The 24,415-nt window shown below is 37.3% G+C and overlaps 1 protein-coding gene across 5 annotated transcripts; it reads left to right on the forward strand.

The window, feature by feature from the left end:
- Positions 1–8,076: 8,076 nt before the first annotated feature.
- On the forward strand, positions 8,077–24,257 carry LOC149028719 (putative WD repeat-containing protein C2A9.03). 5 transcript variants are annotated; one of them, XM_089138763.1, is made up of 11 exons: positions 8,283–8,820; positions 8,934–9,049; positions 9,805–9,943; positions 10,116–10,283; positions 10,396–10,482; positions 11,797–11,931; positions 12,149–12,259; positions 22,285–22,370; positions 22,462–22,567; positions 22,695–22,781; positions 22,901–24,253. In XM_089138763.1, exons 3-11 carry the CDS (start codon positions 9,845–9,847, stop codon positions 23,294–23,296), a joined length of 1,275 nt encoding a protein of 424 aa, XP_088994889.1. In that variant the 5' UTR covers positions 8,283–8,820; positions 8,934–9,049; positions 9,805–9,844; the 3' UTR covers positions 23,297–24,253. The 5 variants fall into 5 exon arrangements, with proteins under 5 accessions (XP_088994891.1, XP_088994894.1, XP_088994889.1 ...); XM_089138765.1 differs by lacking the exons at positions 8,283–8,820; positions 8,934–9,049 and adding an exon at positions 8,077–8,161; XM_089138768.1 differs by lacking the exons at positions 8,283–8,820; positions 8,934–9,049 and adding an exon at positions 8,168–8,275.
- Positions 24,258–24,415: the final 158 nt, after the last annotated feature.

The raw sequence follows: 24,415 nt of genomic DNA on the forward strand, positions 1-24,415 counted from the left end.
TGATTACTGTTAGAATATTAATTGAATATTCCACCTAAGGTGGGCTTCATTGATTGTGTTACACTTTGATTTGGTTTCTTATTGGTCTGATATAGGTAATATACGGTTACTAGAACTCTTATATGGACTGGCTAGTGTGGGCTAATAGGAACCGTTAGATCTTGATGGACGATCTAACGGATTTGCCTATATAAAGGATGCTAGGTCCCTCCTCTAACCCTAATCATAATCACAATCACATCTGGCTAGTCAGAAAGGATATACCATCAAGCCAGTGAATAGGGAGGAGGCTAGAGGAGAAGATCCAACATCAAGTTGATCATAGAATCAACTTCCACCTCAAGTTTGTTCCTAGTGGGAGACATAAAGAAGATATTCCGCTACGCTTCGTCTCCAATAGAACCATAGAAAGGTATGTTCATCATCATCTTGTGTTATTATCATACTAAGGTGTTTTTAGTCGATCTATGCGATCTTGGATAGAAATATTCTTACATGTGGCATCAGAGCCTGTATAGAATCGATTAAAGACCCATAGGATTGTTGAATGATGAACTTAGGGTTCTAGAATGGAACCTATGAAACTTGTGAATTTTTTCTCCTGATTTTTTCAACGAAACCGTGGGGTTTTTGGTCAATAACTTTTTTTCTAGAAATAATTTTGAAAATCTAAAACTACCACTGCGTAGATCTCGGAAAAACGAAGAAATTGATATATTATGGGTCACCATCGGACTTCGGACGCGCCGGCAATCGCTGCTGGAATCCGGCAGCAGTTTTTTATTTTTTTAAATCTGTGCGATGCTGACGTGGTAGTTTGACCGGGTCGGGTCAACCCGACCCATGACCCGCCAGGGCGACCCGATTCTGAACCCGTCAGGTCAAACGGGTCGACCCGGTTGACCGGTCATCGGTCCAGCCGAATGGATTAACTTGGGTGAACCAGATTTATTGTTTGAACCATTTTGGACCAAACTCGGTTTTGACTCAGCGAGTCAACTCGCTGGTTTCGATTCGATTTCTGATTTAGATTCTTGGTTCAATTTTGATTTCGATTCGGTTTTAATTTAGATTCGATTCAATTGTTGATTTCGGTTCAATTCGGTCCCGTTCGGCCTAATAAGATTCTGATTTTATTGGACCGTTTTTATTTGCTGGTTGAACCGGTTTAATAAATAAAAACCAGAATACTATATGTTTAGTATTTTTTTATTTCTGGCTAAACCGTAAGGAACTTTAAAGCGTTATTCTAGGGTTTTATATTTTGGATCATTTCGAACGCAATGGAACCATTTTCAAGACCCAATTCTACCCCTATATATGTGAAATATTATATATCATGTTTTGGTTGAGCCTATAATTGGAATTCTATTTATTTAGTTTTTTTTTATTTTTGGCTAAACCGTAAGGAACTTTAAAGCGTTCTTCTGGGGTTTTATATTTTGGATCATTTCGAACGCAATGGAACCATTTTCAAGACCCAATTCTACCCCTATATATGTGAAATATTATATATCATGTTTTGGTTGAGCCGATAATTGGAATGCTATTTATTTAGTATTTTTTTTATTTCTGGCTAAACCGTAAGGAAATTTAAAGCGTTCTCTAGGGAATTTATGTTTTGGACCCTTCCGGACACAATGGAATTATTTTCAGGACCAAATTCCACTTCTATATATATGAAACATGATATGACATATTTATGTTGTATATGTAACTTCACCGTTGGGTGAATTTTTTAATATGGATTTTTTTATCAAATGGCTTTGTATTGTGAGCATGTTTTATATGATATTATACAATTGTCAAATATATATCATGCATGCTTTATAAAGGGTTTGATTACTTCTGGTAATCCGGAATTTTATGCATATGTATGATGTATTTTATACATGCTTCGATTGCATTTTGATAATCCGGAATTTTTTTCCTTCCAAACAATGTATTAGCATTATTTGTGAGTAACATAAAGTATATTCCAATATGAGAATTTCATGAGCTTGATTGTGAGTGACTGCCAAAGTGGCATTCATGGTTGGGTTTATGGAATGTCAGCCATATATAATAATGGGATGTCTCTTGATGTTAATGCATTTTTATACGCCCAAATGTGGTAATTATGTGTTAGCATTAAGAGGGAGACATGTACAGCATTTGGTTGGGAGTTGATTAATCTAAGAAGTTTATACACTCAAAGGTGGTAAATTTTTCGAAGGTTGGAATACTCTCATAGCCGCTGACGTGTAAGGGAGTATCACAACTATATGTCATGAATTATGTCCAAAAGGTGTTTTCATGATGATATATGTGTACTCTTTAAAGTGATGCACTTATAAGTTATATGTTACCCACATTGTGATAAAAAAAAAAAAGCGATGTACTTATAAGTTACATATTAAAGTGCTAATAAAATGATGGAGTATCACAACTGTATGTCATGAATTCTGCCAAAAAGTGTTTTCATGATAATATATGTGTGCTCTTTCTAGTAATGTACTTATAAGTTACATATTAAAGTGCTAATAAAGTGATTAAGTATTACAACTGTATGTCATGAATTCTGCCCAAAGGTGTTTTCATGATGATATATGTGTGCTCTTTCTAGTGATGTACTTATAAGTTACATATTAAAGTGCTAATAAAGTGATTGAGTATCACAACTGTATGTCATGAATTTTGCCCAAATGTGTTTTCATGATGATATATGTGTGCTCTTTCTAGTGATGTACTAATAAGTTACATATTAAAGTACTAATAAAGTGAGGGAGTATCACAATTGTATGTCATGAATTCTGTCCAAAGGTGTTTTCATGATGATATATGTGTGCTCTTCTGTTAGTCACATTTTCTGTCTATAACAATATAATTGTTATTGAGATTCTTATAAAGTCAAACTTCAAAAAATTGTAGATGATGTGTTGTTAACCACACATTCTTTGTTACTGAGTAACTGATGGATATGACTCATAAGAGTATAAAAGACAAAAGTAGTTATGTTTTTTTACTGCCCATTAAGAAGTCCATCAATGAACACTTGATGAATTGTTTACCCACTGAATGCACTGTTTTGAAATTGTTGAATGCAGTAGCGTAAAGATACTAAGTCTCATCTAGTGTTGAAATAAGTATATTTCTGTAAGAGTTTTTTTATCATAAGGTGTGATGGTTTTGGAGGAGTTAGGGATTATTTCATCAGGATAATTATTTTTTAAGATAAAACTCATGATTCCTAATGTTTCTTTTATTACCCTTGCTATTATCCATCAATACCCTTTGCATCCTCTACTGAGTTTGGAATTATAAAGACCAATACCTTTTTCCAAGAAGAAACTTTGTTCTTATGAGCATCAATACTCATAAAAATGTTCAGGGTAAAGACTAAGAGTCCGGTCAGACTAACAATTTGGGACTTGTGAAAACTTCCTTATAAATAAAGATGATTGTTGTAAGTAGAAGTTGCATTGAGTATAAGGTCTGGTTAACTAAGTGCGAAAATGAAAGTTATGATTCTTTGGTTCTTGTTTGAAGATTTGATTTTTTCTTGTCCCATTCAGTCCTGGTGTTTAGATAGTGGTCCTTATTCCGCCACCTTGCGTATAAATTATTATTTCATCATATTTATTGATAACCACTATTTGTTGATGACCATTCTTAATATGGTTTTTGTATTCAATTAAAAAATAATCTAAATCTCTAAGATCTTCAAGAATTTTTTTTTTTAGACTGAAGTTAAGAAATTGTTAGATCCGACCGGGGAGGAGAGTATTATGGCTGATATGAGGATCTGGACAGCTTAAGGGCCCATTCGCCAAATACTCGGAAGATTCGGATATAGTTGGTCTGTTCACTATGTTTGATAGTCCCGAGAAAATTGTGTGACCGAAAGGCTTAATCACACTCTTGTGGACATAGTGAATAGTATGGTAGGAAAACTATTTTGTTTTAATTATTTTTTATAAGGTGAAGCCCTGATAACAGCCTCTTATATCCTTGATCATGTTCCTTTCCAAATATATTCTTTTTTACTCCCTTTTCCATTGCAAATTATTCATAAATCTAACTTAAACCATTTTAGCGTTTGAGTTGTTCTGCAAATCTAAGGTTGAATAATCCTGTATTGCAGAAGTTGGAACATAAAAGTTTTTCATTGTTAATTTGTTTCTTACTCAGATCTTGTTTTACCATCATTGTTAAGACAACAGAATTGTGAATTCTTAAATAGTTTTCTGAAGTTTGATATAGCCAAGAAATGTAGCTTGTTCCCAGACTACTTGATATAATGAACATGAATATAACATTGGCATTATGGTTGACCCAGTTACTAAAAAGTCGTCTTTAATTAAATTTGTGATTGGGTGCAACGAGATATATGATATAGTTGATGAGACATAATGATGTTTGGGAAGCTTGTTAAGTTGCCCAAAGGCTTTAAACCCATTTATTTTAAGTGGGTGTATAAAACTAATAAATATTCATGAAGAAAGATTGTAAGGTTTAAAACCAGACTGACAGTTAAAGAGTTTACTCATAAAGAGGAAGTTGACTAGTGAAATTCTCTCACCTATCTCTTCTAAGGATTCTTTTAGAGTTATACCAAATAGATGTGAAGATTGCCTTTCTAATTGAAAACCTTAATAAAGAAGTCCATGTCATTTAGCCTGAGGATTTTGCGGTTGATGATTTTAATCATCTTGGTGTAGACTCAAGAAGTCTAATTTTTGGTTTTATGTAAGCTTCCAACTATGGTGTTTAAAGATTGATAATGTTGTTACTTTATTCGATTTTGTTGAGAAACTTGTAGATCAATATATATATATATATATATATATGGCAAGGTCAGTGGGAGAAATTTTATCTTTCTCATTATTTATGTTGATAATATTTTGCTCACTAGTAGTGACGTTGGCCTATTGCATAAAGACTGAGCAATTGTTATTTCAGAATTATGATATAAAAGACCTTGGTAATGCATCTTTGTCTTGGACATTGAGATCCATAGGGATTGTTCATGCTATTTATTGGATCTTTCTCAGAGGGCATATATAATTTATATTTAAAGAAGTTCAGTATGCTAGATTGCATACTTGAGAATGGTTTTGATTCTCAAGGGAGATACACTGAGCTTATTACAGTTGTCCTATAAATGATACTGAGAGAGAACAATTGAAGAAAGTATCTTATCTTGAGATACTTGAAGAGGACAATTGATGATAAGATAATCTACAAGCTTGTTCCAGACCTATAGCATTAAGGTATATATATATATATATGGATTTGACCTCGCTAATTGTCCGGATAATAAGAAGTCCATTTTAAATTGTTTTCCTTGATGGCAGGAGGGATAATATCGTGAAAAGTGTGAAATAATGTAAAATTACTTATTTTCATCATATAGGTTGAGTTTGCTACATGTTATGGGACAGTTACTCAAATTGTTTGACTAAAGAATCTCATCAGATAATTGACAGTTTTATTTTAACATTCTGGATAGACCCATCCAATTGTACTATAATCACAATTCAGTTGTGTTGTTTATTAACAACAAGAAATGTGTGATCATAGGGTCTAAATACATGATGGTCGAGTATTTGACCACTAAAGAAAAAGTTGTTTGGTTAAGGAACCTCATTAGACAGTTGACATTTTTTTTATTGTGGATAGATCTATTCAGTTGTACTGTGATAACAATTCTGCTATGTTGTTTGTTAACAACAATAAGGGTATCACAGGGTCTAAACACATGGAAATTAAATATTTGACTATTAAAGAAAAGGTTAAAGAAGGTGACACCACAGTAGAGCATATTTGTACAGATAATATAGCTATAGATCCCCTAACTAAGGGTCCCTGCCTAGACGTCTTTGATAGACGTGGGGTAACTATGGGTTTAGGAGGAACCTTAGATGCGGTTGTTTAGTGGGAGTTTGAGAATTTTGCTCTATTGTGTAATAAGGTATTCTATCTGTACTTGTCTCTTGTATGCACTGATAATTTATTTGAATTCAATAAAGTTCTTTGGTGACATATTAATCTTCACATTATTATCATGTTGCATGTTATGAAAGTCTTAAGGTATGTGTTAACCTTAAGCAAAAGCTAAGGCATTCATGTATTAGCCTTAAGGTGTGTCATGTAACACATAAAGTTAAAACTCGTAGGAACCATAATGTACATATAATCTCATTTTTGTGGCATTGAGTCACAGGTTCGAACCATAATGTACATGCTTTCGTGGCATTGAGTCACAGGTTCGTAGGAACCGTAAAGTATATTCTTTTGTGGCATTGAGTCACAGGTTCGTGGGAACCATAAAGTATATTCTCTCGTGGTATTGAGTCAAGTTCGTGGGAACCATAAAGTGAGAGATTTGGATTGACAACAGAATGACACATGAGGATTTCTATAAAGTGTCATTAGTTGCCACACTACCATATTGCATCCATTTTCAGTAAAGTTAAGAGTATTTGTGACCATGGATGGTCCTGTGTTGCATAAAAGATGCAGTCACTGCCATGATTCGGTACTTAAGGCTCTATGTGAAGGGATTGAGTTCTAGGATTATCCTTAGACCAATATAAAGTTGTGCACATAAATGTCAAAATGTTTTCAACGTATCTTTTTCAAATGTTTTCTTAAAACAAAGAAGATGTTTTGTTTTACTCGACTGTGTCACAATCAATATAGCCCAAGTGAGAGAATGTTAGAATATTAATTGAATATTCCACCTAAGGTGGGCTTCATTGATTGTGTTACACTTTGATTTGGTTTCTTATTGGTCTGATATAGGTAATATACGGTTACTAGAACTCTTATATGGACTGGCTAGTGTGGGCTAATAGGAACCGTTAGATCTTGATGGACGATCTAACGGATTTGCCTATATAAAGGATGCTAGGTCCCTCCTCTAACCCTAATCATAATCACAATCACATCTCCTTAGTCAGAAAGGATATACCATCAAGCCAGTGAATAGGGAGGAGGCTAGAGGAGAAGATCCAAAATCAAGTTGATCATAGAATCAACTTCCACCTCAAGTTTGTTCTTAGTGGGAGACATAAAGAAGATATTCCGCTGCGCTTCGTCTCCAATAGAACCATAGAAAGGTATGCTCATCATCATCTTGTGTCATTATCATACTAAGGTGTTTTTAGTCGATCTATGCGATCTTGGATAGAAATATTCTTACCATGATTGATATCTGGTTCGAAGACAGAATATTCATGAATGGGTTACAGGCTCATCGTATCGTACACACATAGCCATGCATGCAAAGTTCCTCTGCTCCAAGTCTCCAGTGCTTGGCTATGAACTCCATATTTTGGACTTGGAAGAGAAGGTTCGACCAACTATCTTATGGCATTAAATTTATCACCGTTAGTTTAGATTTGAATGCAGCCATGCATGGACATCAAATACTCAAAGCGCATTCTCCCTTCCTGTGTGCTATGGGAGCGATCTGGTCTACTCACCGCCACCAGGATCATCTCTTCCATTGTGTCATTTCCTGGATTATTTGAAATCAAAGCAAGCTTTTGGCATCTTGGCCAAGAGGTTTGATGTAAGGTCTGTTTGAAAATCTCATTTACTCTTGGCACCCATGTCTCTGATGTAACCAAGTGCTCAGCTTGTAGGTGATTGCTTCATCTAGTGGGTGTTAATAATAGCTAACGCCCGAGGTGCAGCAACGGAGTCTGCAAGGTCTCAACATCAATTTTGAATAGATTCCCTATACAATTAAGTGGAACTTGGATGGGCCTGACTTGCCTCATTCGCTGTAGGGAATTCCATCTGAAATACGTTGATTGTTTGCATAGATTATAAGTACTTACAGGAAACGAATTAAAAGATGTGAATCCTATCTTTTATTTTACTTTTTCTCCCCCCCCCCCGCCTCTTTTTTTTTTTTAAATAGTTTTGAGGTAGAGTAGGGCAAATTTGGAAATTTTATCCCCCCCCCTCTTTTTTTTTTAAATAGTTTTGAGATAAGTATAGTAGAGTCATCATTTATATAATTTCATCATTTATATAATTTGAAGCACGGGAGAAATGTAACAGAATAAATCGAGCACCTCTTCTTCCACTGTCTCTTCTCTTGTTCATTATGGGCAAAAGTCATTATCACCACCAAACCCGATGCAAATTGAAGTTTTTTTTCCAAATGGTAGAACATTATCGCAATTCACCCAGCTCCAGTCACTCCTTTGGTTTCTTTTAGGATTGGATTTGATTTGATTTTTTAAACACTTAATTTGCAAATACTTCTATCTGTGATAGGGTAAGCAAGTTGGTCTTCAATGCCCTGAGAAGATGAATCTCGGATTTCAAATATTTGACTTGATTTGGGGTGCATATTTACTAGTTTTTTGAAAAACATGAGATCTCAAGAACTTCTAAATCTTTCGAAATACATCGTTTCATTGTCTTTTATTTGGTTAAGCTTATAAGAAGATTCAACTTGAGTTACAAAAGGATGCAGCGAATCTTCCCAAATTTAGATTTTCATTTTTTGTGTTTTTAATGAGCTGTCGATTGCTCTGCTCATTGTCTTTTCATTGTTAAAATGAAAAAATGAAACTATGAAACCGGGAAACCAAACTGTTTCTATAAATGATTTGGGATTCAGCAATGCAAAATGGTCTAACTACATTTTAAACCGAACCGAACGGTTAAATATAAATAAATAAAGAAGAAGAAGAACGGTTAAATAGACATCTCCTTCAGATGGCCATTTTCTTCCCCGTAAAGAAGAGAAAAGGTAAGGGAGAGATTCATTGAGAGAATTTTGCTCCGGGTTTGATCTCATAGATCTTCGTCTGCAAGGTAGAATTTATCTTCCTCTGATTCCTTTTTCTGGAAATCTAGAATGTAATTGTTCTTTTTATTTTTTTTGGGTTTCTATTCATGGATGTGTTCTTTATAACTTTTTAATGCAGGCAATCTGTTTGGTCTTTTGCTTCTTCTTTTTTCCCTGAGACTTCTGGCGAAGATAGGGTGTATGCAAACTTTTGGTTTGAGAGATGGAATGGGATTCTGTTTGCTAATTTTTTGGGTATTGTTTGTTTTTGTCCTGGTTCAGAGTTGAGGCAAACATGAAAAGTTAACTGAGTGACCTTCCTATGAATTATATTGAAACATTAGTCAGTTGGGAGGTTTCCGTGGAATGAAAATATTGGTTATTGCAACGTAACAGAAATACTATTATGCATCTTTTAGATGTTGATGTTTCATTTATCCTTTAATTTTCAATTCAGTGTAGATGCAGTTATGTTTATGTCTTGGTTGTTACTAGAATAGGCTAGCAGTTCTACTTTGTTAGTTTCTGCGTTTCAATTATTGTGGGGTTTCTGGTGATCTTTGGATTGTGAAGTGAAATGAAAAAGAAACAAAATTAAACCCAAACTTGAACTCTCTCCCTGCTGTTGTTATTACGATCTGATGTTAATTTATGTAATCCACATAACCAAGACAGATGAATCGACAGTTTCAGAAATGTATGCATATATGTTTACTGTTAGTCTCTGGATATATGTTAGCTACATTTAGTCTAAGCTGCTAAGTTCCTAAGATCAGCTTCGACAACTTGGTCTGTAGTAATTTGTGAAGAGAAGGTTTTGCATCTCGCGTTTTATTTCATGAGGACGCATCCAAATACTGTCATCATCCATCTTTGAATTTACTTTTTTATTTCTTGTAATTCCTCAAATTTGGTTCTCTCCTGCAATTGCGAATGAGGTCTCTTTCAGTCACCTAAAGGTGGTTCTTTTTGCTTGAATTTATCTTAAACAGTTCCTTATTTTGGTGCAGACATAGCACGTCCTATTATCGACTGGTAGAATTTGATTACATGGATGATGAAGGAGATATGACTGATGCTGTGGATGAGATTGATAAGGAGTTTTGTGGCAGAGATGATGGTGAAGCAGAGGTCGATGACAATGATATGGTTGGGTTTCTCCCGTACTTGGCAGCCCAAAATTCTTTTTGGTGGTTGTGCAGATTTTTTTTTTTTCTTTGTTGCTAACCCTTCCCCAGAAAAGAACAATATCTTTCTGCCAAGTCTTGAATTACTAGGCCTAAAGTTCCATCGCTGCATGTTGCTATCTTGAATTTCACAGCTTACAAAGCCAATTAATATATCTTCTGCACAAGCTAGGGGAGGGATAGATATTCAGGGACTCCCATGGAACAGATTGAATATTACAAGAGAGGAATACAGGCAAACAAGGTTGGAACAGTACAAGAATTATGAAAACATTCCTTCATCAGGGGAAGTCATAGACAAGGTTACATACTAATGTTTGTATGGTTGGCTTTACTATAGATTTTTTCTATTTGACTGGTTCCTCTTTTTTCAAGGGGCTGACAATGAAATATCAATATCATTGGCTTTTATAGGCATGCAAACCTGTGGAGAAGGGTGGGAACTACTACGAATTTCAGAACAATACAGGGCTGGTGCAGCCCAGCATTCAACATTTCCAGGTTAGTCACTTTCTTAAGTTTCATAATTTTCATTGCAAGTGTGCATGTGTGCTCATATGTTTGTTTTACAAAAGTTACATACTTTGTAATTAATTTTGTCGAGGCAATAATGTACCTACTCATCACATAAATTCCTTTAAACTTGCAATTTATCTGTCCAAAAGCAATGGCCCTATTATTTCTTAGTCATTTTAGATCAATATTCACTTGCCTGATTGTTATATTCTAATTCAAGTGAATTAGCTGTGTGTAACTAATTCTGCTTCCAGATATTTGCTGGAGAACTTGGTGGCTATAAGAAACTGTTGTAAGTAATTTTGTTTCCGTGATACAATATGTTTTGCCTTGCTGATATCATTTTCTTGTCATGTGTTTCTAGTTTAAACTTCTGACTATAAATTTCAATCCCTTCCTTATAGATTTATTTCATGTCCATATGTCATGTTGTACACTTATGTTGACCCTAGATCGAGAACTCAAGGAGATCTCGGTCCAACTTGGTTTTTTGGCAGACTAAGCTGGGCTGTGGTGCCCAAGTCTTCAAACTATCACGTGGACATCGACCATTTTCTTGACTCTGCTGTTTGTTTATTGCTGTTATTCTAGCTCAACTAGGTCTTACATGATGCTTACTTGTTTCCTCTTAACTTGCTTTGATAGATACACCTATAGACCTATATGCACATATATGAATGCTTTACCTTTTGTTTTGCTATCTACTTGCCTTAACATCTATGTGGTCTTACTCTCCAACAAATAAATAGGACAGGCTCAAGTTTTCTGTTTCAAACCAGAAAACAAGTTGGGGGCTCAAATGGGTGGAGCTTCCATAATCTAGATAGCAAACGTGCCTATGTGAGGTTGTCTTTCACTTTTGACTTTTGAGAGACAACTTGGATTACTTAGTTATATTTGCACTTGTTAAATGTGATGACTTGCATAATTTACATGAATGTGCTTCTGTATATGGGTTTTGGGGGTGTTCTGTGTCCTACACTGATGTTTTTGCTTACAACAGGTATACATATAAATTTTCATAGTAAAAGGTTTTTTAGGCTCTGCTTGTGAGAATATTTGAAGACTGAGCAAATCCATTTTCTTTTTGGGCTCACATAAGCAAATTTCTCCTTTTCTTAAGTTTATCCTGCATTGAATTGTAGTAGCAGATGAGCACTTTGACTCCAGGCTGATAATGATTCAGTTAGACCACAAGAAAGCATAATCTTCTTACTTACCTCTCAATATTAGAGCAGAGGGAGGAACACTCCCCTCTGTGTAATTTTTATTGACACTGCCTTATCTTTTTATTTGCAGCTGAGGAACTTGGTTTGGGCCACTTCAAAACATGACGTATATCTGGTGTCAAACAATTCAGTTATTCTCTGGTCCTCGGTATCTTGCAATTCATCGGAGGTCCTCAACTTTTCTGGACATGTCACACCAACTGAGGTATGACATTTTTGCTTGCATGTTCTGTTCTGCCAATACTAACAAGATGGATTGTTCCCTTTTTTTGTTGTGGCGTGGTGGGGGAGGGGTGTATATTTTGGTGGAAATAAATCTACCTTACTCATGGTTTTCTCTTCTTGTTCTGTTTTCTTCCTTCCTCCACGGTAAGGACACCTATAGCAGCTTCATGATGACTGCTGTTGTTTTGCTTCTTTAGAAACATCAAGGAAGTTTATTAGAAGGTTTCAAGGAGACCAAGATCAGCACACTTGCAGTCAAGGACAATTTTCTAGTTGTAGGGGGTTTTCAAGGAGAACTTGCTTGTAAGGTGAGCATTTTTTCACAGCTACACACGAAGGTAGCAATTTAGCACAAGTTCACACCATATTGATGACTTCTGATTTATTACTTTAAGGAAGAGTATTTGAAAGGCTTTTCCTTAATCTTTTTGGATACTACATGCACAAATGATGTATGTTGTCACAATTCTGTTGTTTACCAACTAGGATTTTCTTACCCATTATTGCTTGCTTGGCCTTTCAAAGTGATCCAACCTTCGTGGTGGTTAGGATCATCTGATTGGGCTTAACTTTTGGCCTACAAGATTCCGTGGGAGGACATACAAAGTTAATCGTAATATATTAGTAAAGTTTAAAGTCCACCACAATGCATGTCTTCACACCTTAAAAGAATGAGAAAACTGATTTTTTAAGCATAGATTACCATTTGGCTTTGATGGACGTCAAAACCACAAATAGATGAAAAACATAAGTTTCGCTGTGTCAACATCTTGACGTCTAGAGAGTTATAAACCCAAATGGGTAAACTACCCCCAGGGTACCTAATGTTTTGAGATACTTTGCCTGAAGTACCTCATTTTTTGACAACTATATTTGGAACACCTATTGTTTTGTAAACGTAACTGATGCAGGTTTACTACCTTGGGCTGGACCAACCTGTTTGGGTATCCAAATGGAAATGAATGGGGATTTTTAGAATATATTCTGTTGGATGAATGGCTTTGTTTTACTCTTTTTACTTTATATTAATCTTTGTTTATTTTAGAAGTTAGCTAGTAGGATCTTTGGCTTCTAGATGGAGAGTTGGTTTTTATTTTTAGGAGCCTTATTTCTCTGTGTTTGGCGTAATCTCTTCATGGAGGTTGATTGAAAAGATGAATTGAGTTTAGGTTTGTGAAGAGCCTGCATGGTGGGTTAGCGTTTTCCTTTTAAACTCCATTTTCTTATCCAATTTTTTTCCTTTTCCATTCTTTCCCCTGCAACTCTGAAATTCTATCTCTCCGTTCTCCTGATGGCCCTTTACCAGTTATTTTTGGGTTACACATCTAATTTTTGTGCTTCAATTTTGTGCATAGATGATGTCCTGCACATTTTTGATGTAGGAGCTGTTCCATGGATCAGATCAAACCAGTTTAAGAACCCAAACCAACCTCATTCTCGTTCGGTAGGAATTTTAGAGTTTATTATTTGGGAAGTGTCCATAACCTTCTATTTTGGGGCATCTATTAAACATTAATTGAAATTTTCAGTATGTGCTTTATCAGATTCCTAAGTATGTCAGTTTAAGTTATAAGAAGTGATTGGATGTCTTTATTATCTTGGTTTTATAAATGTGTAATTATTTGTAACCCAATGATGGGAGTAGATTTGAAGAATGAACTAAGTTTGTTGTGTTGAAGCCTGCATGGCATAGTAGCTTGTGTTAGCCCTCCATTCCCCTCTTCTTTGCTTGTATATTCTGCTTGCTCTCCTCATTCTGTTTTTTTGTTCTTTCCTCCTATCAATATCTGACTGAGTGGCTGGCCTGCTATAACTCTGAGAGTATGTACCCTTCTGCCTTTAGATTTTGGGGATTATTCACTTCCTCAGGGCAATTGAGTACCTTGGAGGTCCCTCCCCAAGAGTTCCCTATCTAGTGGTTAAATGATCTTAAACCAAATCTGGAGTCCATTGTTCTGCTGAGCCAGTTTCAGAACTTAATAACATATCTCCAGCTGCTGCTTTCCGGTAGTATTGGCTGGGTTTTATTAAGGCATTTGACTTTTCCCTGAAACCTGTTGTAAATCTGGCTGTTTAGGTGAGTTCTATCACCTAAACCTTAGGCTAGTGACATACTCCTAGATATAGGAGACTAACCAATGTAGCCTTAGATTGTAAGGAATCAAACCTGTGGCTAATTATTTATTAACAAGCCCTCTTGGGTAGGCTAAAATTGGCTTGGGAGCCACTAAAAGATCGGGTTTGAAGGTATGGCTATGACCTGTTATTGATGAGGAATTGGGGTTGCCAGAAGAGGTTTAAATGCTAAATTTGAAATTCCAGCAAGTTTGGGTTTGTTTCGAGTTTTAAATGGAGAAAAAGAGGGGATTAGGGTTTATGAGGTAGATTTTTGGCTGGGCTTTGGATTGAGCCATACATGAGTCGGGAGACTTCTTTGGTCCAAATATTGAACAAAACTGATGTTTGGACTGTGTTATCAAAAACTTTGATCTTCCTGTGCAATAGTAGGGTTTCAGTGGTTTGACAGGCTGAAACTTGGATCTAGTGGGAGGGCAATGTTGCAGTTCAAAATGGATGGGTATTGATGATTGGATGTGTAAAGTAATTAAAATTACAAAGTTAGAAACATTAGGATGAACTAGATAGGCTTTTTTATTTAGGAAACACGGTCCTCCAAACTCAATTTACTTATTTACTTAATCAGACTTGACATAATGAAGTAACAATAGGCTTATGTATAGCCTACTAAAAGACTCTTAATGCTAAGTGAGATTCCCTAACAAACTAGAATCCTGCCGCATAATCTGGACTCTTGAATTGGAATCTAAAAAAAAAAGCACGACCTGAAAATAAAACTTTATAAGTTATCTCAACTCTAATAAGCACATGCCTGAATTCTATTTTAATTAAAACTCTTATGGCACATTTGCTGAAGTTTAAGATAACCAAGGACTCAATATCTAACTCGAAACAAATTCTAATCAAAAGAACCTCCTAAAAGATAGGAACCCTCTTTGTTAAAGAGTCTAATCTTATACACAACTTAACCAATTCAAACGCAACTCAAATTAAGAAGTAAAACCCAAATTAAATTCTAGAAATTATCCTAGAAAAAAGGCTGAAAATGCCCTAAATACCCCTACTAAGGGGTTCCACCAGCTCAAGGCCATCTTGGGGGCCTCACCTAGGGTTCGGCCAGGGGGTCTTTGTGTTCAAATCAAACGTTCAGTTCAAACGTTCAGTTTAGATGATATTGTAATTTGAAAACTCTAGCTTTTTTGTAACTATACTTAGATTGTAATAGTAGCCACCAGATAATCGGAGTTTGTACTTTCCCTCTCTTTCTATATAGACACTTCCAGTAATAGTAGCCATCAGATAATCAGAGTTTGTATTTGCCCTCTCTTTCTATATAGATGTTTCCACTGCTACATTGTGATCTCGGTCTCTGTTGTTTCCAAGGTAAGGATAATGGAATCAATTGCCATGTCTCCCAGAAAAGTTTATGTCCCCCATGGAACTCTAACCCAGTTGTGTTGTAGGTTTAGGACTCGAGAGAGCTAGCATTGCTATGCTGTGGGCAGTGAGTATGGGTCCTACAATTCGACTCGCAAATGTGGATGAGGGCGACCCGGACCATGCAGGCATGTGGGAAGAAGATGGGAGAAGAAACATATATCCTGACGGAATGGTGAGGTGGATGGTCTAATTTCAGAAACTACACATATGAGATGCCCTATCAGAAAATTTCACGTTCTCATATTAGTATTTGACCTCTCGCACATACTCGAACTTATCGGAGGGACCTCAGGTCTATTCTATCCTTCCTAATGGGCCATTACTAGGCTAGTGATTGATAGGGCCGCTCGATACTATCGACCACTACCTATGTCTGGTCAAGAGTATTTAACACAGGGTAAAATGGTAATTGACTCCTAGAACCCTAAAGAGACCTATACTACGAGGTAGGGGGTCTTTTTTCATGAAAAAACACAATAAGAGGCTTGAGAGAGAGGAATAGAGGGAGAAGAGGCTAAAGGAGGTGGATTAGGAGGTGGATTGGTTGCCAAACTTGGGAATCCAACGCGAGGAATTAGCAAGAAGGTATAGGAATAAGGTATATGTCACTGTCCTCTATCTTTTCATGTTAATTTCTTCAAATTTGCTATGAATGGGTTCATATGTGAAACCTTTTGTGGTGGATTGTGGGGAAGACAAAGGGGCTTTTCTCCATTAATGGTTTCCTTGTGTTTCTAGGTTTTAGAATAGACTACTGCAATGATTGGTGTATTAGTTCAATTAAGATAAGGAAGATTTGGGTTTGGAACCCAATCTTTGGGTGGAAGCCCAATCTAAAGTACGGAATGGAAGGTTAGTTGGTTAATTGATTTGGCAGAAAATAGGTCTTTGAGTGAGGAACACTTGTTGGGAAGCCCACTGGAAATGGGGAAGAAGAACCCCCAAATTTCAAGGTGGCCTTCTTCCTGCTGGTATACCAATCGATACAGCCAATCGATGCTATACAACCTGCTGGTACCCTCTGTATCGACAGGGTGTCTCATATGGGGCCAATCAAGCCTGATTTTGGTAAATTTTGGAGGTTTAGTCATTTCACTCATGTTACTAACTTATGTATGCCATAATAGGCTAATTGGCCAGTATTGAAGCATAACATCGATTGGATCGGAACGAACCTACAAACAAGGTAAACTATCCCAAAATAAGATGGTGGAATTTGAAAGGAGAGTGCTCAAAATCCTTCATTAATGAAGTAGTCAGCAAGGAAAATGGGATTTTAAAGGGGATACCAATGCAATGTGGAATGAGATGGCTATGTGTATTAAGAAGGTGGCTAAAGATGTCCTAGGTGAATCAAAAGGAAAGTTCCATTCTTATAGAGAGACGTGGTGGTAGGATAGTGAGGTTCAAGCTGCCATTAGCAATAAAAAAGCTAGTTTTAAGACATGGCAAAGAACTAAGGATGTTGAGGATCTTCAAAGGTATAGGTTGGCTAGAAATGAAGCTAAGAAAATTGTGGGAAAAGCAAGGGAAAAGAAGTAAGAAGAGTTCTACAATAAGTTGGGCACGAAGGAAGGGGAAAATCTATTTATAAGATAGCTAAGATGAGGGATAGGAAGAGCAGAGATCTTGACCATGTTAGATGTATTAAAAATGGAGATGGTAAAGTTTTAGTTTGTGAGGAGGACATTAAGAAAAGATGGGAAACCTATTTCTTTAGTTTACTAAATTAGCATTCTTCAAGCACTTATGATTTGAACTATTACACCTTTCACCAAGGCACCAATGTCCGACCTTATATACGTAGAATTTCAATGTCCAAAGTAAAGGAAGCTTTAAGGAGGATGAAACTCGGCAAGACACAAGGTCCTGATGAAATCCCAATTGAAGTATAGAAGAGCTTAGGAACCCATGGACTAGTTTGGTTGACTAAGTTGTTTAATAAGATTATGAGCACATGGAAAATGCCCGATGAATGGAGGAGAAGCGTCGTGGTTCCAATTTACAAAAATAAAGGAGATATTCAAAGTTGTATTAACTATAGGGGCATTAAATTGATGAGCCATATGATGAAATTATGGGAGAGAATAATTGAAACCCGTTTGAGACACTTAACTACTGTTACAGAGAACCAATTTGGGTTTATGCCGGGAAGATCTACAATAGATACTATCTACCTAATTAGGAGACTTATGGAAAGGTATAGAGAATGTAGGAAAGACCTTCATATGGTATTTATTGACTTAGAAAAAGCTTATGATAGAGTCCTTAGAGCGTTAATTTGGCAAGTACTAGAGAAAAGAAGTGTTGCAAGTAAATATGTAGATATAGTTAAGGATATGTATGATGGTTTGGTGACTAGTGTTAGAACAATGGGGGGACAAAGTAATGAATTCCCGATAACAGTTGGGCTACTTCAAGGATCAACTTTAAACCCATATCTATTTGCACTAGTAATGGATGAATTAAACAAAGACATTCAAGATGAGGTCCCCTGGTGTATGCTTTTTGCGGATGATATTGTGTTGATTGATGAGACCCAAGTGGGGATTAATACCAAATTAAAATCATGGAGAGTAGCTTTGGAATCAAAAGGCTTTAAACTTAGTAGATCGAAGACAGAATATCTAGTTTGTAACTTTAGTCATGATCGGGCAAATGATAAGGTGGTGATACTTGACAATAAAGAGATTCCTCAGAGTAATTGTTTTAGGTACCTAGGCTCAATCATAAGTAAAAGAGGTGATTTAGAGGATGAGATTTCCCAAAGAATTAAAATAGGGTGGATGAAGTGGAGAGGTGTGTTCGGGGTCTTATGTTATCGGCGTATTCCATTAAAGCTTAAAGGAAAATTTTATAGGACCGTTGTTCGACTAGCTATGATGTACGGTGCAAAGTGTTGGACTATTAAAAAGAATCATATAGATAAACTCAATGTAGTAGAAATGAGGATGCTAAGATGGATGAGTGGCAAAACTAGGATGGATAAGATAAGAAATGATCATATTCGAGTTGGTCCAGGCCTGCTCCCATAAGTGATAAGCTTCGAGAAAGTCGTTTGAGGTGGCACGGCCACGTTCAATGGAGACCTATAAATGCCCCTATACGGAGAAGTGATATAATCCATATTGAAGGAACTAGAAGAGCTAGGGGTAGACCTAAGATGACCTTAGGAGAAGTGGTGAGAAAGGATATGTATAGCTTAGGCCTTGTATCTAGCTTGGCCTCGAACATAACTGATTGGAGGGCAAGAATCCATGTAGCCGACCCCATTTAGTTGGGACAAGGCTTATTGTTGTTGTTGTTGTTGTTGATATGAATGTGTAACCATGTATGACATATTGTATGCATTTATAATATAACATGTGGGTCCCACACTCAATGGAGACACTATACTTATATGTTAATATCTTACTTACCATTTTCATATCACTTTATGTGAATGTATAAGATTACAGGAAATTGGGGAATTGCATCCTTATGATATGACAGGGGTGGTGGCTAAGGCCATTTCCTCCGAATGCTCAAGGATCTCATATCATCATACATGCCTGCATATTCATCCATGCCATATAGTTGCATTGGGTTAGGAACTATCATGGAGTGCAACCACCCTATCAACAGAGGAATTGAGGTTGGCAACCCGTGGTATGGAGTAAAGGTACCCTTGGCCACCCAGTAGATGGAATGAGAGCTTTGAGGGACATTTGGTACTCTAGTCCAAGATGGTAGGTGCTTGAGGATATGTGCTCCTAGAATGGTGAGGGGAGCCAGGCCAAGATAGTGGGTTGTTTGAGGGTGGTGTTCCCAAGCCATGGAGTGCACCTAGAGTAGAAGACCTTACATTTGGCTAGGTAAGTTCCCGTACGCGCCATTCTAAGCCAATGGTTGTGATGAGTGGATGGTGAGGATGATGAGGGATGGCGACCCAAGTGTGGACCTAATATCCCTTAACCTTGGTCGTGGTATGGATGGTCATAGTTTCATTTTGTGGACTGAGAGACTGTACTTGAGCACTAGTTATTTATGAACCGTGTTACTAATGTTATAGACCTGCATTATATATATATATATATATATATATATATATATATGGTCTCCTCACGAGTTAGGTGGAACTCACCCCTCAGGGATTTCTTCGTTTAAATGGAGTCGCAAGTTCGGGATGTCAACAACTTGGGAGATGAGGAGTAGACCAGAGCGTAGCCGACTTTAAAATTTTGTTTATTTAGTTTCTGCAGTAGAATTGGACAACTGTAATAATTGAGCCCCTTAAAGATAAAGGAACTAATGTATCTCCTAAATTTTTATTGCATATTCCTAGGTATCTTTGTTGTGAACAATGTGGACATACGTTACTTATAGTACTGCATCAACTGATAGGGGGGAGAGGGTTGTGCAGGAATCCATACTGATGAGCTAATCTGGATAGCCCCCAGTTGGGATGTTATGGTTTAGCTGTCATGGGCCCCACCTAGCCCTAGTAAATGGGGGCATGATAGAAGGGGTTTTCTGAGCCCGCGCTATGTATTCGGAGCTTTTGCCCGACAAAAATGTCTCAGCGATGCATGCCACGTCTTCTAGGTCCCTCCACAGGAATATTGTTTTCCTAGAGGGCCGTACGGGTGGTTTTGATGAAGTTCTTTCCAACACTGGATTTTTTCCTAATAAAACAAAGCCTATTTGGGTGATGAACTTGCATCAGCAACTGAGCCAATATCAGGATATAGGATGAACTTGCAAGCTCAGGTAAGTCTAAAAGGGTTTTACGTCGAGACTGGGTGTTGGTATAAACAAAGTTTGGTGGCAAGGATATCAGGTGCATGTAGGGAAGGCTATCAGTGAAGGGCTGGAGTTCATTTATCCAAAAAGAGAAAGAAGGATTATGGTTTTGCAGATGGTGGAGTTAGGGTTTACTTTCTGTAAAGTGAAGAGTAGTAGTAATGGAACCTAGGTTCAGGATGAGAATTCTAGCAGGAGCTTTAGATCGAGTTTTACTCAAAAAGAGAAAGAAGGATTAGGGTTTGGCAGATGGTGGAGTATAGATACCTTCTGTAAAGTGAAAGAGAAGCAGCTTCAGGATGAGAATTCTGGCAGGATCTTTAGGTTGAGTTTTACTAGGGTTGAGAGTGAAATTCTATCCAACCATGAGAGCAAATTGATGGTTCGTTTGGGTTGGTTGAATTTTAGGATTTCCTAGGATGGACCAAATTGGGGGTTCTTCTTGGTTTTCAGGGGTGATTGGGGCTGCTGCTCGTTTGTCTGAGTTTCCTACAGGGACAGGGAAGTATTCAATCAAAATTCAATCTGTTCTCTGATTGGGGGATTTTTTTTTTTTTTTTAGGGGGGGGGGGGTGTGTGGATGATGTTTTGTAGGTCATTTTGAGTCTTTGGGTGGTTTGTTTCTCTTCTTTATGGGTTGTTGTTGGGTTATCTTTATTTTTTTTTCTTGTTTGTGGGAGGTGGGAGGCAGGTTTGTTGTTTACCAGGTTCGCTGTTATATGTGAATGGTAAACTTTAGTCCTTTTTGTTTTACTTCTTCAAACAATGACTAAATGGAAAGAACTAATCGATTAATAGAAAAATTAACACATAACACATCCTAGTCATGCCCATGATTTAGGGACTTCCTACGCCAATCCTACACTTAATGGTGCTGGTGTAGGGGAGGAGGGATCCCAATACCTAGGGCTTTGGCCATCCAAAGTTCCATACTACATTAGCTCGTTATACTGACCCTTGTGAAATTTGAAGGTTGAAGAAAATAACTTTTTTTTCCCCTCCTATTATCCATTTTGCCATGTTACTCCTTTCTCCCTTTGTTCCAATTGGTCCATATTTTATAATCCCTCCAAATATGCCTTGCGCTTGAAACCTAATTCTTATTACTCCATGTCTTCTTTACGTACCGATTTAGCTCAAGAGATTTGTGTTATTACAGGATCATGTTGCCCTTCTATTATTTTGACTTCTGGTACTTTGTTGGGCCATAAGCAATCCAAGTGGGGTGTTTGGGATTCACATCAGTTCATATCTTCTTTACCTAATGATTTAACTAATATGAGGTTCTAGTTATGACAGGATTATGATGCCCTTCTATCATTTTGACTTCTGGTACTTAGACCCGTACGCAATCCACATAGTGTGTTCAGACCCTGGATCTGCATCAGTTTCTCTCTTAATCTGTTTATGTGTCTTCTTAGTGAAGTGATGAATTGAAAAAGACAAGCAGGGATCCTCCACTAAGCTGACTTCCACCTTTCAATCAAAGGAACAGAAGCTCTTCTGTTGTTCATCCTCTCTCCTGTATAACATAGATTAGAGTCAATCTAATCTAATACATGAGTACAAATTTCCATGGTTGATCAAGATTTGCTTTTGGGGACCCCATCCCGACCCCTCACCTTCAAAATCTGAGTTTTCATCTTTAACAGCACCATCACGAAATCAGTTCCAAGTTGGTTTATTGATCTCCTCATACTAATTTCTTCATTCGTATTCATGAATAATTTGATAGGCTCCTCCTGAGCTCTCGTATGATCTTGAGCAAGCAATGGCAGTACCGAGTTTCTTGCTAGTCCTTTCAGCTCCCAACTCCAGATTCTACCCCCTTTTTTGTTACCCCTTCATAGGTAGGATCAGCAGTGGTTAACAGCCCTTCTGTTTAGCATTATGTTATGATGTGAATCTGTTGAAAGGTGCATGCATCTGTTTAGAGAGCAAAATTTATTTTTTCTTGGACAAAGAATTCATTTCTAAATACTTTTTATCTTTGAAGTCCGTGTTATATACCATGCTGCTTTTTTTATTATAGCGTTTGGATCGACGGGGAGTCAGTTTTTGTACGCGGACTGATGACAATACAGCAACAAATGCTGTTGAGATATACGATAACTTGAGGTTGTGTCTAGTCCCCCTTTTTTCCCTAAATAATTTGTTTACTTGTTATCTCTTATTTGGACGAGACGATCTGATCTAGAATTGCTTGCAGTGGAATAGTCCATTTCATGGCATCAAACAATGATTGTGGTGTGCGAGAATTTGACATGGAGAAATTTCAGCTTTTGAACCACTTCCGCTTCCCTTGGCCAGTGAATGTTAGTCCTTTAACCATTACCATTACTTGTAGTGGGTTTCGCAATAGTTTTGTTGTTCATTTTTAGTTTCTCGAGGATGGCGTAAAATGATCTAGTTATGATAGTTCAAAGTTTAAACTCATTGCAGCACACATCCATCAGTCCAGATCGCAAGCTTATCACAGTTGTGGGAGATAACCCTGATGCAGTGCTTATTGATTCGCAAAATGGGAAGGTATATTATGTCTTCATATGTTTTCACGTTGGTCAACCTAGCAGCTTAGTTTTGAAACACATATATGAGAAGATGTATTGACTGATGGATCCTATGTTTCTGTTTTCATCTCGATACAGACAATTTCAACATTGACTGGTCACCTAGATTACTCATTTGCTTCAGCCTGGCATCCTGATGGCCACACTTTTGCCACTGGAAATCAGGACAAGACATGTCGAGTATGGGATCTTCGAAAGCTTTCAGAGTCTGTTTCAATTCTCAAAGGAAAAATGGGTTCAGTGCGGGCAATCCGTTTCTCCTCCGATGGGCAGTTCATGGCTGTGGCCGAGCCTGCAGATTTTGTACACATCTATAGCACAAAAGTGGATTACAAGCTACGGCAAGAGATTGATTTCTTCGGGGAGATATCTGGTGTATCACTGAGTCCTGATGATGAATCTCTTTTCATAGGTATATGGGATAGGAAATGGGCAAGCTTGCTCCAGTATACCAAAAGGCATTCATATGGTTAAAAATAATTGAAGATTTGTCTGGATTTTAGTAAATCTATATTTTCCATTTTATTTTAATGGGGAAAACAGAGAAATATTACATAAACCAAAGTTCTTGCAAAGTTATATACAGAACTCTTAAGAGGACAACAAAACCAAAACATCCTACTGCATCTGTTGTACTTCCCACAGCACACAACACTCTAAACAAGCAGACAAAGAAGGCCAAGGAATGTTACAAACAATAGATGTCCAAACTTGTGACATAACTCTAGTAAAACCGAGAACAAGTAAAGAGGCTGCTGATCCCCTCTTGGTGTGGGCAGTAGAGAATTCAACAGTGAGCAGTTGGTTCGCACTTGCTGGGTTAAGAGGTGAAGTTGTTTGCCTTTAGAAGTTCCTGATACACCCCACTGATAACAGCTTGAAGAAGAGACTGGAAAGCATCCAAACCGATCTGCATATGTACACACCTTCCTTGGCAAACCCAAAAAAGCCCCATCCCCACAACATCACTGGAAGGGTTCAGACACCTGCAACCACCAAGGTAATACTCAGTATCCAATGCCAATCATGGAAAGAAAATGGTCACGAGACTTGAAAATCAGATGCCAAAGGGGATTGCACACAAAGAGATAGATTCATTATGTCAAAAATTCTGGTTAGGGAATCCAACAAAGGAGAAGCAACTGACACTTATCTCGTGAGATCGATGCTGTCAACACAAAGAGAAGGGATAATTGGGTTTTAAGAAAATGGAAGATATCAATGAGGCTTTGTTACTCAAACAAGGATGGAGAATGTTGAAACACATGGAAGCATTGTGGGTACAGACACTGAAGGCGAAGTACTTTCCAAACACTATGCCTTTCGATCCCAAGGTAATGAAGAGAAAGGGCTCTTGGACCTAGAACAGCATTTGTGAAATCTTACCAACCCTCCAAAAAATGGTCTTGGAGGAAGGTAGGAAATGGAAGGACTACATCATTTTGGTTCGATCCATGGATAAAAGAACCGGGTGATCAATCTTATTTATCATCAAACACAAAGCTGTGGGCGAGGACCTCATCAGTTGAACAAGTGGCAGTCAACCATCAAAACAGGGAGTTATTCTTTCCTCAACCCCCCCCCTAGTTTACA

This window comes from Hakea prostrata, chromosome 1, assembly GCF_041222555.1.
Source record: "Hakea prostrata isolate BN-2017 chromosome 1, UWA_Hpros_2, whole genome shotgun sequence".
In the NCBI taxonomy this organism is placed as follows: domain Eukaryota; kingdom Viridiplantae; phylum Streptophyta; class Magnoliopsida; order Proteales; family Proteaceae; genus Hakea; species Hakea prostrata.

What these genes read in the sequence shown, in the direction of transcription:
- LOC149028719 (XM_089138765.1), top strand. Translation starts at nt 9,845, where the DNA reads ATGGATGATGAAGGAGATATGACTGATGCTGTGGATGAGATTGATAAG. An exon ending in AAGGAGAACTTGCTTGTAAG is followed by an intron (nt 12,260 to 22,284) that starts GTGAGCATTTTT and finishes TTTTTATTATAG; the next exon opens with CGTTTGGATCGACGGGGAGT. An exon ending in TTGATTCGCAAAATGGGAAG is followed by an intron (nt 22,782 to 22,900) that starts GTATATTATGTC and finishes ATCTCGATACAG; the next exon opens with ACAATTTCAACATTGACTGG.